Source organism: Carassius auratus, chromosome 7 (genome assembly GCF_003368295.1).
Source record: "Carassius auratus strain Wakin chromosome 7, ASM336829v1, whole genome shotgun sequence".
Classification (NCBI taxonomy): Eukaryota; Metazoa; Chordata; class Actinopteri; order Cypriniformes; family Cyprinidae; genus Carassius; species Carassius auratus.
Genome location: NC_039249.1, coordinates 31,846,526 through 31,863,913, shown reverse-complemented (window position 1 = coordinate 31,863,913; position 17,388 = coordinate 31,846,526). Strand labels below are relative to the sequence as shown.

General features: G+C 38.5%; 2 protein-coding genes across 2 annotated transcripts; one reads left to right on the top strand and one right to left on the bottom strand.

Annotated features, from left to right (window-relative positions):
* Window positions 1-992: 992 nt before the first annotated feature.
* Window positions 993-3,247, top strand: lto1 (LTO1 maturation factor of ABCE1). The gene is made up of 5 exons (XM_026268495.1): window positions 993-1,155; window positions 1,308-1,413; window positions 2,130-2,200; window positions 2,305-2,422; window positions 2,540-3,247. Exons 1-5 carry the CDS (start codon window positions 1,097-1,099, stop codon window positions 2,609-2,611), a joined length of 426 nt encoding a protein of 141 aa, XP_026124280.1. The 5' UTR covers window positions 993-1,096; the 3' UTR covers window positions 2,612-3,247.
* Window positions 3,248-8,341: 5,094 nt separating this feature from the next.
* On the bottom strand, window positions 8,342-15,831 carry ccnd1 (cyclin D1). The gene is made up of 5 exons (XM_026268493.1): window positions 15,372-15,831; window positions 13,791-14,006; window positions 13,250-13,409; window positions 11,696-11,844; window positions 8,342-11,611 (listed from the first exon to the last, which is right to left on the bottom strand). Exons 1-5 carry the CDS (start codon window positions 15,567-15,569, stop codon window positions 11,456-11,458), a joined length of 879 nt encoding a protein of 292 aa, XP_026124278.1. The 5' UTR covers window positions 15,570-15,831; the 3' UTR covers window positions 8,342-11,455.
* Between the last annotated feature and the right edge of the window lie 1,557 nt (window positions 15,832-17,388).

Below are 17,388 nucleotides of genomic sequence, written 5' to 3'. Positions count from 1 at the left end.
ATCCAATTTTTTTTAAATATAAGCAGCAGCTGTTCATCTTTCATTTCCAGAACAAACCATAAAAAAAGACACAATTCAAAACTGACGAGATATTTTATTCTTGATATTGTTGACTGCATGGTACTTCCACAAAATACTGATGTAAAGTACATATGTGTGGGCCTAAAAAACAGCAGAATATACTTTAATGTCCTTGCAGGATAACCTTGCCTTGAATAACAAGAACTTTTTTGTAAGATTGTGGCTCCCTCTACTGGCATAGAATTTAGTTGCATTTTGAGATAATGTTATAGACTGTAAAAACAGGCTTGTTATATGTAATATAGAGTCTCATTCAAGCTCAACCGAAGCCCACATGTGGTGTCTTCTGTAAGCAAGCAAAGTAGACTAGGCCTACATGTATTAATAAATTGAATTAATAAATTATTATTTTTTTGTACAGTAAATGAATGAAAACATACAAATGCATTTTGTAAAAATAAAGTTGAAGACAAGGACCAATGCTTGAAAAGCCATGCCAAGTACAGTTTACAAATCATTAATTCTTATTTGTGATATCAGACATTAGATTTAGTATAATGACACATTTTATAGCCTTGATATGAATGTAAACATAATATGTGGCTGATTTTATGCTTCAATCATTTCCAAGGTGCTGGTTCATATTGTCTCATAATTAGTGGCACCGACTAGCAGCATGCTAGCATGTCCCCAAAACACAAAAAGTTTTCACAATCTGACAATAATAAATATTTATTTATTATGTAAATGTATTATGTATTTATTTATGTAAATAAAGTTAAAACGAAGGTAAACAAAACATGCAAGTGTGATTAAATGTTCTGCCTTGAATTTCAAGATAAAGTCGTTCTTTCAGTTGATAAATGTGACATCTCACTTTATTTTGATCGAGAATAAAACATGAAACATGCGTTGGTTTCATAGGTTGGTTTACGTTCCCTTCCGGAAGAGGCGCCGTTGAGGTCCCGGCGCATCATGTAAACATCAGGCAAACTGCAACGAAGAAGAACGATTCCGGAAGTTAGTGTCCATCAGCGAAAACTTCGGGATAGAAAACAAATCATTTTATTGTAAAATGGCTTTTGTGTCCAACAGTGATGATTTATTTGACTCCATCATCATGGCCGATGACAGGTAAAATCCGCGCGTCATTTATACACAAACTCATTCGTCACATTAGTTTTTTTCTCTCTCTCTCAGTAGTTTAGTGTGTGTTTAGCGTTAGTTCAGTGACTGTCGCTGTGAATGCTGCTGTACTTGGTCTCATAACGTCCCTCTTGTTTAAGGTTTCATGATGAAGGCTATCAGGAAGGCTTTGAGGAGGGCACTCGTCAGGGAACCCTCGAGGGCAGGAACCACGGGCTGCTACACGGAGCTAAACTCGGCGCAGAGGTGATGATGACTGAAACACACACGATGAGGGATTCATTTAGTGTAGATTAAAGGCTGTTAACAGCACGTTTCATAGATTTTCAGTTGGCTGGAGTTTAGAATGATTCTGTTTGAATAATGTAAGCAGCTTTCTGGAAAAGCAGTGTCAGGTTTTTTTTGCTGTTGTGTTGTTACAATGACTTCCAAATTCTGGGGCCTCCCGTCTGAACACACAGCTGACACGAATGACTGCATTGTCATCATGCATGAATCAATTTTAAAAGAATTTAAAGGGTTAGTTCACCCCAAAATGAAAATTATATAATGTCGTTCCATGTCGTTCCAAACCCGCAAGACCTCAGTTCATATTCAGAACACAGTTTAAGATATTTTAGATTTAGTCAGTGAGCTTTCCGTCTCTCCATTGAAAATGTATGTATAGTATAATATCCATGTCCAGAAAGATAATAAAAACATCATCAAAGTAGTCCATTTGACATCAGACTCTCAGTTAGAAATTGTTGAAGCATTGAAAATACATTTTGGTCCAAAAATAACAAAAAATAAGACTTTATTGAAATGCACAAATGTACCTGTGCAACTTAAGACTGGTTTTGTGGTCCAGGGTCACATATATAGCCTACAGTTTTATACACTACACATTCAAGTGTAATATTCACTTTAAGTAAGCTATTTAAACTATGTAAATGCATAGTTTTTTTTTTTTTTTTCTTCAGGTTTCTTTTTATTATGGATTTGCCCTTGCCTGGAAATGTCTCCTTCAAAACAATAGTGATGTTAAAACAAGGTATGCTCTTTAACAGATAACAAACACTGCTTTTCCTCAGTAGTAGTACGATTATTAGGTAGTAAGATCATTTCTCTCACTGCTACATTTCTCTCTACTTCTAGAAAAAGGCTGAAAGCTATGGAATCTTTGATTGGCGTGATCCAAAACTTCCCATATGAGGATCCTCAGTATGAGAAACTTCAAGAGGACATGGAAAGGGTGCGTGCCAAGTTTAGACAGGTAATGTCATCAAACATGCCCCATCATCTCTTTGTTAAAATGCAAGCTGTTTCTAATAGCTTATTTTAACTTTAAAATCGACAAAATACTACCTGCCTGACACATTTAACATTACAGGTGTGCTCTTTACTGAACGTGGCAACAGACTTTAAAGAATATGTGAGTGGATCAACAGGAATGTCCTTCTGAGATGGCAGGAGCCGTACAGCAGCCGAGAGAAACTCAGAGCGCCTCCAGTCCTCCTGTGATGACAGACAGTCCTGATGAAGGGGTTTGTGATGTTCACGTGCCGTGTGTATAAGAGTGGACCGTTATCACTCTCACTCTGGACTCGTGATGCAGGATTCTGGATTCTGGAACAGCTCTTTAAACTGACAGCGTGGAAGAATTTGAGTGCTATTCTTAGGTGTTTGAGGGTTTTAAAGTCAGATCAAGAGGGGTGAAATAGCAATGGTAGTGATTTGAGTTAATTTAATATACCACCATCTTCATAAGATTATTCCATCTCCCAAGATGTTTTTTATTTTATTTTATCAATTTCAACCCTTCTTTGTGTTGATTTCTTAAAAGAAGGTGGCTAATAACACCATCTTGTGGTGAAATTTGGAGACAGGTTTTAGCCATCAGGTGGCCCCGCCTGCTGGTAAACTGCAAGTACTGCAGAATTGTTACTTGTCAAATCAGTATTTAACTGGATATAAGCAGCACAGACAGTTTAGCAATTATAGATTTTACATACAGTTTATGACTCTTCAAATGACTATATTGTTAATTCCATGTCTATAATAAGAGACATTTCAGAATAAAATAAATACATTGATCATATTGATGTGTAGCTGTCTAAATTATGATTCTACTATGATTCTTATATTTCATTGTTAATAATATTTTCAAATTATTATGTTTATGCTGATGTTGCATGTTGTTTGTCCTTTATATCAATTCATCATACATCTATTAGATATTTTATCAAATAATTTGGAGCTAGAGAGTGAGAGCTAGTGATTTGACATTACACATCTGCCATTTGTGGAAATCCCATGTTTCACGGGTGGTCAGCAGAGTCTCCTGACGGATAGTTTTCTTCCTCTCTACTGGGCTCAGAATGGGGACAGTTGCTGTGGCCGCAACAATGCTGATGTGGGGCCCGTGCGAGAGGCCAGGGGGCTGCGCGACGTACTCTGGTTTTGTTCCGCTCCCTTCACATTTGAAGTCCGAGGTGCAGATCAGAATTCAGGCAGACAGGAGTTGGCAGCATATTAGAGGGTGTTTCTAGAGATGGCAGCTGGTCTACGCTGTGGGCAGCAGCAGGTAAACACTAGGCCTGTTGGCGGCACCTTCTGAGCCCTGACAGATAAAACCCAGCTCTTCCCTGAAGACCTCTAGTCAGCCGCTACATCGGTCATTTTGTGCTGGTGGAGTCATACAAAGTTTGGTTTAGGCATTAATAGGAAGCCAGAACTATAATATAAATATATTATACAGTAATGGGAAATTAATATAATCAGAAAAGAACAAAATTAGTTATTATCTGTTAAATTATCTGTTGGTTTATCATCTAAATCCTAGGCTGTTGTCTTTTAAAATAAACCCATCTTGGTTTGATATTTTGGCAATCTAAACAATGAAGGGTTCTGAATCATTTTTAATTTTGGTTCAAGTTTCAGGATACTTTTTTAGAGACATTGCATGTTAAAGAAATAATAATTAAAAAAAGTTATTATTTACTCACTGTCATTCAAAACCTATATAAAAGAAGATATTTTGATGGTTGAAACAACAACAGATTACATTGAATTTCATTGTTTGGACACAACACACTTTTCAGAAATTCAATCGGTATGGAATAACATGATTCATTTTTCTAAATACTTTTGGTGCCACTGTATATTATGTTCAAGAAATTGGATCATCCAGAGGTTTCAATTCTGTTATCAATTACTCATCTTCTGTCAATCCAAACCTGTATAAAATAAGACATTTTGGGTTTTAAGCAACACTGGATCCCACTGACTTTGTCAGCATGAAGGTGAATAAATAATGACAGAATTTTAGGGAATTTTTGGGTGAATTATCCCTTTAACGTTTTCATGTTGTGATCTCATAGTTAAAGTCCATGAATGGCAGTAGAGTCAGGTTTCTCTTTGTTTGATCCATAAATGATACATCATCTTTCTCAGATATTGTGTGTGTGTGTGTGTGAGGGAGAGAGCGAGGGGGAGACTTATTCCAAATGCAGAACAGAAGAACATGAACTTGGGGGGTGTAAGACAGAGGGCCGAGTCTGTGAAAGAGAGTTAGAGGAGCAATGTTTCTTTGGTTTCCTTTCACTTGTGGAACAGAGTGGATGGGGCCAGCGAAAGGGAGCGAGGCCGAGAAAATGAAGCAGGACGCTGGAAGTTTTCAGAAAATGTTCAGGAATTTCAGGAGCAGGTGGCGAGTGGTGACATGAAAGGAGGACGTGACAAATGCAACCGACGGGCACTTGAAAAAAAGGCCTCAATTTGAATGGTGGCATAGTATCTCCCTTTTTTGCCTTGGTGCCTCATACCCCCCACTCCTTCCCTCTCTCACACACACACACACATGCTCCAATCTCAGCACTGAGCTGCTTGCTTCCTCACATGGTTCATGATGTGGATGATAAATGTGCAATTCCTATTCACAGCACAGACAAGAAAGGTTCAGCCACTTTCATGAGGGAGGCTGATTGAGTTTTAACTAGCGGTCATATATTGTATACGCTGATATAATATTTCAGTTCTGATGTAGTGATCTCAGCTGACAAACTGAATCTTCACGGTCATATGTAACACAGATCAAAGTCATTGTAGTCCTGGAATATGATCATCTGTGTCTTGAAACTGAAAGATGTTTGAAAAAATGTGAATCAAATACAGTGGGGAAAATATTTATTTGATCCCCTGCTGATTTTGTAAGTTTGCCCACTTAAAAAGAAATGAAGGGTCTGTAATTTTTATGGCAGGTTTACTTTGACGTACAGAGACAAAACACAAACCTAAAAATTCTGAAAAAAAAAAACACATTATATAAAGGTTAGAAATTGCATTTTAGTGAGGGAAATAAGTATTAGATCCCCATTTTGCTTGGTGACTATGGTCCCAACTGCCTTAACATCATTAAGAAGTTCCTCCATTGTTGTTCGAGACTGATCCTTCACCTTTCTCATGATCATCCTTACCCCATGAAGTGAGATCTTGCATGGAGCTCCAGACCAAAGGTGATTGATGGTTGTTTTGTATTTCTTATATTTCTGAATAATCGCACCAACAGTTGTTTCCTTCTCGCCACACTTCTTGCTGATGGTGTTGTAGCCCATTCAAGCCTTGTGCAGATCTACAATCTTGTCTCTGACATCCTTTGACAGCTCTTTGGTCTTGCCCATGGTGGTGGCAGATGTTGGAATGGAAGATGCAGATTGTGTGGACAGGTGTCTTATACATATAACGAGCTGACATTAGAAATAACTTCTTAAAGTGACAGGACTAATCTGTGACTAAATGACTCCTAAGGTTGTGGGTTCAAGTCTCGGGCTGGCAATACCACGACTTAGATGCCCTTGAGCAAGGCACTGAACCCCAAAACTGCTACCCGGGTGCTGCAGTATAAATGGCTGCCAACTGCTCCTGGTGTGTGTTCACTGCTGTGTGTGTGCACACTTTGGATGGGTTAAATGCAGAGCATGAATTCTGAGTATGGGTCGCCATACTTGGCTGTATGTCACTTTCACTTTCAGAATTGCAGACCCTTCATTTTTTTGTACATTGGCAAGTGTACAAAATCATTTTTGTAAAAGTCATTATTTCCAGAATAAAATAAATCGAAAAATAACTGGCAGCTTATCAAAAATTGTGTGTGTGTGTTCTGCAGAAGAAATAAATTCCATATAGGTTTGGAAAGTGACTTGATGATGACAGAATTAAAAAAAAAATCAGTCATCTATCCCTTTAAGCCTTACTTTATATATGAGTATTATCTTATTAGATAAATCATAGCTTAACATTTATTGTAAAGAAAGACAGTATAAGTGCACTTTTCAAGCCAATAACAAGAGGAAAATAAATTTGTTAAGTTTCAAACGAATAAACAATATAATAATACTGTTTAAAATGAAGGCAAAAATTATTTGCCACTTTGGGTCCATCTGAAATCACACAATACCTTACTAAATTGTAACAACAGCCTATATGAACAGAAGACTGTGTCTGAATTAACAGTATACATAAAACAGTAGGAAACAAGTCTCTGGATGACCTACTATCTCTGGCTAGATTCTGAAGTGTGCATCCAATGGACACTTTACTATCCCATCATGTCACAGGAGAGGATTTATGAATGGCAGTGAATTACTGGTTCAAACCCGATTCTAAAAGAGTTGGGACACTGTACAAATTGTGAGTAAAAAAGGAATGGAATAATTTACAAATCTCCTAAACTTATATATAAACGTTCCATCTGGAAACAAAGATGACGTTGCACCAAACCCCCTCCAACAGAAGAAAGCCATAGTGTTTACAACTGTGTCGACGATCGCATATCAGGATCAACTAAACACAGGAGTTTCAAAAGTATGTAAAATATTTAAAGTTCACGGCATGGAATATTTAAAATAAGTCCGAGTGAGTTTTTAATACGTCTGTTATTGTGGCGACATTTCCACGCCCCGAAACATGCCGCTGAATGAAACAAACTGTGATTGGTTGTTTGACATGTCGGTCAAATCGCCTCATGGGCATGGATTCCAGACCTTCAGCCGTCAGTCTGAACGTTTGGCTATGCGAGATTAATATACTAGCATTATAATCTTCTTTCAGCCATATGATGACATGGTAAAAATAATAAGCTTTGCTGTAGCTCAAACAATAGATCATGCCACTTGTAACACCAAGGTCATGTCTTCAGTTCCCAGAGAAACCCAAGAACTAATAAAATGTGTACCTTGTATGCCTTGAATGATTGGTTAATACACAAAAAGTTAGTTTCGACAACCTCAGGATTAATTCTTTTCCTGATGCCATCTGGTTTATTTTCACATGTGAACAGAGTTCAGTTTTTGTATGTCAGATCTTGGAAGGGCAAACCTTAGCAACTTAGCCTTTGGGACAGTATGTATGAGGGGAGCAATGTTGCTCCTTCGTCTGAAACCGCAGACACTGAAATGCCAAAAACCAAAGACACAGTATTATCTCAAACCTCAGTCGGTAGCAAAGGTGCGTGAAATAGTCAGAGTTCTTTCTTTCTTGCAGTCTCCTGAATGATGCCTGCTGGCCTGTCCACAGTGTGTTTCAAAACCGATTATCAAAGACTGTCTGTTGGGGATGCCAGATAATACTTGGACAATAAAAGAAGGGTATCACCTGCTTGAGACATGAGAGAACAGCGTTTATTTAGTCAACAGACCAATCCTTTCTCACCTCAGCAAGGTTGGCACATCCTCTGAAAATGTTAATTTCAGTATCTGTTTTAGCTGTACACATCTTCAGCTTCCTGCTTAAATAATATTTAGTGCCTCTAAAAGTTTTTAAGCAAAAACAAGAACAACCTGTTTTCAGCTGCTCTTTTTCGGAGGCACGTGACACAAAGACGAGCTTTATAAGCAATTGCTGATGTATTTCACATTTAAGCACTTAATAGTTTTTACATGTGCCATAGATGAACTCAAATAAATTAGGGGACTTCAATATAAAAAATTTTCTTGTGTACGCTTTTTCCCTTGCATTTTTTATTCTGATTAGTATATTAAGAAAATAACAACATGTTCTGTCTTAAAAGGATAGACATTGAAGGTATGCAAATGTTGGTTTGAAATATGAGGTTGAGGAAATGTCCAAATGTTCATTTTTTAACACTTTCTAAGCTGTGCTGGCACAATAAAAATACAAATCACGCAAGACAAGTGGTTTTTGAAGCTCAAGTTTTATTCTAGTTAACCTCATGTCTAAGATGGGTCAGCAAGATTGTGCATTTCAGACCAGTGACCGGTTTGTGAACAATAAAACAAAACAAAAGAAATCAAAGCATGACGTTGTATTTCAGGATCGACACACATTGACCCTTGTGAATGAATGGCACATTGAACTAAAAGACACTACAGGTTTGTTTACAACAGAATCAAGCCATAAGGCCAAGCTTTCATGGTGTGGGGATGGGAGGATGCACTCAATCATTTCTCATTTCTCCCCTAAACACATTCAAGAAAAAAGCTCGGGACCTCCGCAGTCTCTTTTCCTCGATTGCATGACAGACTCTAGGTGTGTGTATCAGTATACATGCTAGTTTTCATCATTCAGTTGTATCCACCTTGAGGTAAAATAGATTCCTGATACTACAGGGGATAATATATGTGTCCCCTGGGTCCTGAATCACTTCTTTCATCCTTCCTAGCTTATCGCCGCATCTCTTTCAGCAAATCATTTCTAGACTCATAGCAGCACCATGTCAAAGGCTAAAGGGAGTGAACTAAACCAAGTAGAGCATCCCACGAGCACTGAATATATGGATTTTTACAAGGATACAAATTTCATGGGTTTAAGCAAAAAAAGAAGAGGAAGGGAAACACCACTGGTGATTGTAGCTGCGTAACATTTATTAAGACAACGACTTGATGTGGAAACACCAAGTCTCTTGTATTCAGATCAAGACATGCAGCCACTTATACATGAATATCTGCACTGTGTTAAACTATGGCTTTGTAAGTACACATGGCAGTATAACGGTGTCATTTTTCAAATAAAATCTTCATAAACTCATCAAGATGGGCTAGAAGAGGCTAAAGTGGGGATATAGTCTCCTTTAATGAAACAAGCTAAAAAAATTAAAAAAAACTCAGAGTTTATGGCACCAATTCCATTCAATGTGCTTTCTACTCGCTCGCATCAGGACCCAGTAGGAGGATGATTAACGTTCATTTGCATTTTACAACAGGACTAACAGGCACGGTATAAACCAAAAAACAATAAAATAAAATAACATAAAATCAGAACTTAAGAAAAAAAATCCCAGACTAAATCAATGCTAAATCACGACTGTAGATTGAGGTATTGTGGGTATAACAGGAACATTTGACTATTTTTTCATCTGCTTTTTTTTTTTTTTTATTATCATTTTTTTTTCCTTTTCTTTGTTTTGGGAATAGCATAGCGTAGAAATCACATTAACAAAAATTGATCACATAAAAAACAAAAAAAACAAAAAAAAAACTACTAAAAAGAACCAAAGTTTTCAATAATATCATAATTTTCTATGAGAAAATTAACCTATTACATGGCATTGTATTGACATTTCATATAAACAAAACCAAAAAATAGCAGCAAAACAAGACAAGAGAAAGAAGCATGTCTTTTTCTTTTTTTTTTGTTGTTTTCCATTTGAAAGTTTCATACTTGCTGGAAATCCCTCCATAGCAGCTAAATATGAGGAGTGTCTTTCTCCCAGGTTCTCCTCTTAAGTTATTCCTCACGGTACAAACGTCTCAGTTCTGCTTTAACTCTTTGATGTCCAGCCATCACCCTTTTTTTGCCTCCCTCTACCACCTCTCCTCCTCATCTTCCCCCCCTTCCAGAGATCAACAAGACAAACTGACATCTCTGGGTTTGTGCAAAATCTACTTGAAGCCACAACTTTTGTTTTAACAATAACTAGACCAGAGTACATCAACTCGGAAAAAAATACTTTAACTATGGTGTCACGAGTTAGCAACTAGCGGATCATTATACATACTTCAAAGATAGGTACACTTGGGCATTCGTGCATACTGGCCTTAAGAGGGGAACTGAAAAAATAAATAGTTCTTAATCTTTGATTTAACGTCGTAGTGTTTCTACCGTCTACGTGCGTTCTGCTGGATCGCACCTTAAACGTTCCCTAGCATCTATCCGTTCTGGTAAGAGGATTGCGTAGCCGTTAAACTACACCGCAAATATCTTCTCAATGTCCCCCTCTTCTCTTTCTCTAACAGACCACTAACACCATAGATAAAGAGACCTGCTCCGTCCTCCATTCCATGTTTCCCCCTCATTGTTTTAACAATTTCTTTCTTTTTTTTTTCTTTTTTCTTTTCTAAAAGCCAGCCTTTAACGACGGACTGAAAGTGCTTTTTTTTTCTTTTTTAAATGGAATGGTTTTAGATAATACATGAATCTAAACAAAAAAAGCAGACTGTGGACCGCACAGCAAGCTCAGCCGGGGAGCAGGTACAACATAAGCTTATTGTGTCATGGCAGTGATGACGATATACATTATTAATGGCAGTGAAGGCAACGATTCGAAGAAATGTTTCCGTCTGGCCTCAAGTTAGCACCTCAGTCCCTGGCAATCCACAGCCTTCTAGATCATAGCAAAAATACATGCGTACAAAATATACTAAGATTACATAAACCATTTTGGAAGAGAAGAGAATCTTGTTAGGGGACCTGTCTAGGAATTATAATAAAGTGACTAAAGGCATAGCAAGCGGGGATATATTTACACGGCTAGGCTGCAGAAAAAACAAGGAGCACTCGTAGCAAGTGTACAAAGGTACTATCTATGAGAGAAAGAAATCGAAGATATACAAATTACGTCTCTTCTCTTTCAAAAATAGTTTCTGACACACTTGAAATAAAAATACCCAGCGTTGTCTTTTCAGCAACAAGTCAGGGCAAGTCACAACTACTGTTGTCGTTTACACGATTTAAAAATCCTAGATAGCCTATATCATTTTTCGCTTGTTTTATTTAAGACTTAGGACATAGAGGGGGAGCCGAAGGACAGAATTGAGATTTCCTTTCATTCCCTGTGCTCCACTGGTGGTCCTGGCCAGCGATAGCCCAATCGTCAAAACCACAGGGGATGCCGCTCAGCGGTCAACAGTTAGGGCGCGCTGAGGGACAAGTTGTCGAGGTATTGGTCGGATGGTGGGGTGCAGGTTTGAGCCTGATTTCCATTTGTCCCATGAAGCCTTTGGCCAAAGCCCATACCCAACAGAAACAAAGACGAAGAGATTCATCGCACACAAGATGAATAGTGATCCGTTCAGATATTAATGTCTCTGACATCTGTGGGAGTGCAAGAGATGTCCACGTCCTCCTCCGCTCTTTTGGTCTCTGTGGAGATGTTGTGCTGCTGAGCTTGTCTGAGACTAGATTCCAGCAGGGACTCGATCTGTTCCTGACAAGATCGCAGACAGTCCTTTGGAGAGAAACGGGGAGATTAGCAACAATGACATATCAGGTCTTCTGGAGTGATACAGGGTGCGGAGGTTGGAACACTTACAGGGTCGCTTCTGATGACTTGTGAGAGGAAGTTGGTGAGGTTCTGGGAGGAGAGGCAACTGTCGCTGCTTTTGAGGTACAACCCCTGCACTGCTGCTGCAACGCTGCCGGCCGCGATCATGGACGGAGGGCTGGCGATAAAGTTGACATCTGAAAATAACAAATGTACCATTGGTTGGGAATTCTCAAAAAAAGACACCAGAATGTAAGTGGCCCAAAGAATAAGATGAATAAAATGGGCAATACTGGATCAGAAGACAGAGTTGGGATTGAGCTCATAATGAAGCATAGCATGACTAAACTATAATGAGAGGAGGGTTGGTAGGGGACAGTCCGTGACATTTGGGGCCTGACACACTATTCTGCAGCAGGGCTCAAAGCCTTTGTGGGGAGCCAGAGGACTTTGCTGTAGGTCCTGGGCAAGCTACCACCTACTGCAGCCTTCTCATTCCCAAAACGTCCCATAAATCATGCCTCTATTCGCACGTTAATGCCTGAAATGCATAGCAATCTTAGGGTTTTCAAGATATCACAATCTCCCACTTCATAAAACACAACTTGTTCAAAATGTCTCTGGTGCGTTCAGAACCTGAACGGACAATAAGCGGAGCTTATAAATCAATGGCGCCTCTTTCCCTTATACTCTCACTTTGTGCTTCGCCCACACATGGCGAACAGAGAAATACAACTGCCTTTCTTATAGGAAGTCATCTAACATTGCTAGCTCAGAGACGAGAGGGCAATTGTCAAGACAAATTGAGCATAAAGGCACGGGAGCCTTCACCCCAGCCCATTCATTTCATTCAGCAGCGCCCACCCCCTTCCCAGTATCCATCCAACCACACTCTCCCTGGCTGAGATCCCAGGCTACTTCCCAAAGAAATGCAGGTCATAAACATAAAAGGGGAGAGCGAGCTTCGCTGATACCCACCATGTAAATGTGAGTGGGGAATATACTGGAGTAGTTCCTTCCTGTAGCATTACTGGCTTATTCTAGCAGGTGATAAACTGACTGCTGTAGGTTTCGCGACAATGCCGTGTATGGGCAAAAGAAAGTGGATTGGTAGCCTAATATCTGAGCACATGATCTCAATCAAAGAAACCTGGACTACAAGACGTCTTAGGCATGGGAAAATATCAGGTTACAAAGCCCTTTTTCCAAGAAAAATGTAAGAAAACAGCTTCCTCTTTTTGGTTCACATTCCCTGCATGCATAGCAGTGGGGTTGGAAACAGGCAGGGCTTCTCAGGAGCCATGGTGCAGTCACAGCAATCACCACAAAAGGAAACAGACTTCCTCTCTCTTGCAGAGCCTCACACTGGTTTACAATAACCGCGAGTGAGGAATTAGGACAAGCGAGATGGCTCTTTCCATTGCAATAAAGAACTCTGCCTGATAGCAAAGTACTGGGTTAGGTAAGTGGAGGTTCTTCAATGTATGTTTGTTACAAAGCCCTCAATACTTTTGCCTGGTCTGCAATATTTATACTAAGATAAATTATCTTACATTAATAAATATGCACAAAGTAAAACTGAACACAAACGGTTAAACATACCTGTTGCACAGAGGGCCACAAATGTCTGGGCATGCTTGCGTAGTATCTGCTTGGAGCTCTGATGTATAGGGAGTTTGGCTAGGAAATGTTCAATGAAATCATGTGGTGTCACTGAGGCCAGATCCCACTTGAGTTTATTTAGCGCCAGCAGTTCCATTTGCTGCGAGGGAGATATAAAAAGACCCAAGTTTACATAAAGGCGCATTTTCCATATCCGGTTTTACAATCTTTGCCCGCTAGATGGAGATGTCGATTAATTGCACAGTCAAGCAAGGCCTACATTCAATTAGCGGACACATAAAAAGTACAAAGAAGTTTGTAACATGCGCGTTTATATTTATGTCTGAGGGGTGGCTTTACATTTGCAGACCAATCCAATTAGGCTAGCCTATATATCTGGTTAGATTTTTATCCCAAGACATTCACGTGGCGACACATCTTTGAGCAAAATTACTTTACTTGCATGAATTTAATTGACTTAAGGTATGCAATATAATAAAACAGCATCAAGCTGTATAATTATGAAGTGTTGAATAATTACCAATAATTCGCCAGGACGGACGGAGTTGTCCGTGTATATGCACAACTTCTCTGCTGTTAATGGCACAGTCTCTTTCATCTTAGAGGCCAAAAACATACAAGTTGCTCCTAACAGCTGTAATCTGGTCTTTTTGGTGGGCTCCACAGATAAAAATCTGTCCAGGTAGTTCATAGCCAGCGGAAAGACTTCCTCTTCGCATTTCTGCTCTTCACAGACCTTTAATGAAAACAAAGTGCATATAATTAAACAAAGATCTCGAATAATTGTCTGCGTCCCCCCTAAATATGCGGTAAGAATAGAAAGAAACCAATATTTTGGGGAAAATGAATTAAATAAACGAAGTGAATTTTTATTTGCTATACTTTCATCTTATGGAGTCGCCCCACGTGTTCAGCATCTGCTGAGTCGTGCATTTGCACTAGAAAGGGTTAAGTTAGAAAAGAGACTTTTGCAAACGCTAAATAAACTAGTAGGCTACTTTATCCGTTAATTGATACAAATTTAAAGCATTGGACAAAGTATAAATATTGCAATTTGCTGCTGATGCTAGCAGTCGTTGCTTTCCGAAGCAAAAAGGTGGCGTCCAAGCTAGGTTCAGGAAACAATTTTCTAGTTCGTCATCTTTTCAAAAAATATTAAAAAATATAAGAAAATTGTTTCGCTCGACTTAAAACACATGTAAATGTTGGGTAACGCATGCTTTATTGGATAAAAGCTAAATCTTTCGAATTCAATGACTAAAACGATGCGAAATGAATTGATTTCTAAAGCTCCAACATACAAAGAGAAGCATGCGACATTTGCGATTAGCGGGTGTTTCAAAAATTAATATAAATTATTCCAAAGCATTAAATCGAATGTTAAACATCTGTAAATCCAAATCATTCGATGGGGAATATAATCCGACCGTTTATATCACAATATTGAATTTAGAAACTTAAAAAATATTATATTTTTAGACCGTCGTGCAGGAGGTGTATGGCAAACTGAAACAAAACTTTTAAGATACAAATATGACATTTTCTTGCAAAAATGAGGTTTTAATTATAGCAGTGATTTAAAGCACAACTAGTAAGCGTCTTTAAGCAAGTGATGTCAATAATGTTTCCATTTTAGAATTTAGATATATAAAAAACTTAAGCAAACGACAACAAAGATGGCGTATAATAGCCTACTGGCACGAGTGAGAATGCATACGTGTACATTGGTATTAAATCGAAATAAAATATATATTGATTTATATTTTCTTTAGATTAATAAGAAACGAAACATATGAATGGGTAAAAATAATTGACTTAAAAAATGTGTTAGCGGAAACCACAGAAAACATCCCAGGTGTAGGATTGATATTACTTTCGTAATAAACCATTATTTTTACTAAAATCGCTAATAATAATCGGACAGCATGTTTCAGTGTGCTAGTTCTGGGATGGATAACAATGCTGAAGAACTCAAGTTACATTTAAACACGTTTAGATTTATTAAACAGTTCTGGGGGTCCAAAGAGCAAAAATCACAATCATCATGAGGCAAACTTGTGCAGCTAATACAAAAAAAAGACAGCTATTATCCAAAACAAACCTCGAGCATCCATGTGGCGACGATTTTCCTCATTTTAGGTACAATTTCTTTCTGAACACACTTGAAATAATTTGGTGATGGAAGGTAGTTTTCCTCTGCTTTGAGCATTGTCTGTAAGACTCGGTCATTCAACAGGTTGCTATCTTGGTAAGCTCTTCTAATGGTATCCACTTCACAGCAAAACAGCTGGTGCTCCATGTCTTCAGCGGTGCCCGAGGTTTAGCAGTGACAAAAAGTAAGAAAACTGGATCTCGTGTCGGACACTGGTCCCGTGGATGCTTTGCTGCCTCTGCTGAACCCTCTAAAACTCTCGCTGCAGCTCCGCTTGACAAAACTCCCCTATGACGTGACTGTTGTTAAGGGAAGATCAAAGCAGCTGCGAGCCTGTGAGAGCGCGAGAGTCTGTCTGATCAGGGCGGAGGATCAATCTTAAAGAACTATCTTCTCTCGAGCTTGGGCTCCCTTCTTTAGCAGTAGGGAAATAGGAGGTCCTATGCTGGGTGACGAGTGACCAAGGAGAATCGGTGGGGGTAGGCTGGGGCTTGGGTGGGGGTGCAAGGGGCAAGCTGCTAGTGTTGTGGGTATCGGGGTTGGAAAGACGGGGTAAAAGGGTCTGAAGATGTGTATTGGTGAAGTAGTGTTGGTAGGGGGCGGTATAATAGCCCAAATCAAGGTGCCCTGCACTGTCGCATTCAGAAACTCTGTGCGTTCAGGACGCAAAGTTTTATTTATGTCCAATTCAAAGTCTGTTAACAATTGTTTTCTGCACCTTTTTAGATTGTTTCAACTCTTTATGACCTTAGTAGCCTATGGCACAATCACTTCACGAAGTTTTATATTAGCCTACAGTTATTTATGCATAAACTTGAATGTGGTTTTCGTAGCCTATATGAGACAAATGTGTGGTCTGGGTTGGGGAAAAAAAAGCTTACTCTTTTGGGTTACTCTAAAAGAAGGAAGCACAAATCATCCTAAACCAATGAACGAGAACGCCTGTTGCCAGGCAGAACTGCGGCATAGCTTTCATCTGAAAACTCCTCGTGCAGATGTAGACTATAGCCTAACGTACAAAATATTTTGTACAATTTTAAGAAATCTTACGAGCGGTATTCCACTTGTAATCCTAACTTTATAACGAAATATAGCTCATGAAGTTTCAATAAAATGATTGTTTATGTCAGTAGGCTATTACGTATTTCAGAAAATACTGAAAAATGTCATTACACTTTTTCAAATCATGAAAAAAAAGTGTTCCTCCTGTTAAAGAGTGCTGGCTTGTTCATGGACTTTAGACATACCATCTGCACAAAGCGTTAACAACACACATTGCTTGATAGAGTTTGATCAAATAGGGGCGCTCTCTCTTTAAAGAGCTCACTGCCTCACTGCTGTATCTTCAGGATGAATTGAAGCTTTACAAATTCCACACATTCCACATTCAGTACCGTAATACAACTAATTTGGTTGTCCCAAAAACTTTGCCATTGAGAGAGGAGCTAGCAAAAAAAAAAAAAAAAAAAGGGAACAAGTTCTTCATATTACAACGTTTTTTTTTAAATTTAATTATCTTGTATAATACAGATATACACCGATACACTATGTCAATTAGATATTAGTTCATTTTGTGCTCTTTGAGATCAAATGCTAGACCTTTATTTCCACCCAAGTGGAAAAATAAATGTAGGCTAATTCATACATTGTATGTTTATATGTATTAAAAACATTGTAATATTTTCCATTATTTTTCAAGAACAAAAGTAAAAAAAAATTAAACTGGTCGATTTTTTTTCTTTCACTCACGCCTATAATAATACTAATATAATAATACTAATACTACTACTACTAATAATAATAATAAACTAAAGACTTGACCACATATGAGCTTGACCTATCAATAACAAACTGTCAGAATCCGTTTCAGGAAAGTTTCGAAACGAACTAAATAGACAGTAAATTATTACTGATAGCTTTCTTGGGCTACAAAAGTGTTGCTAACAATGAATGACCGACCATGTGA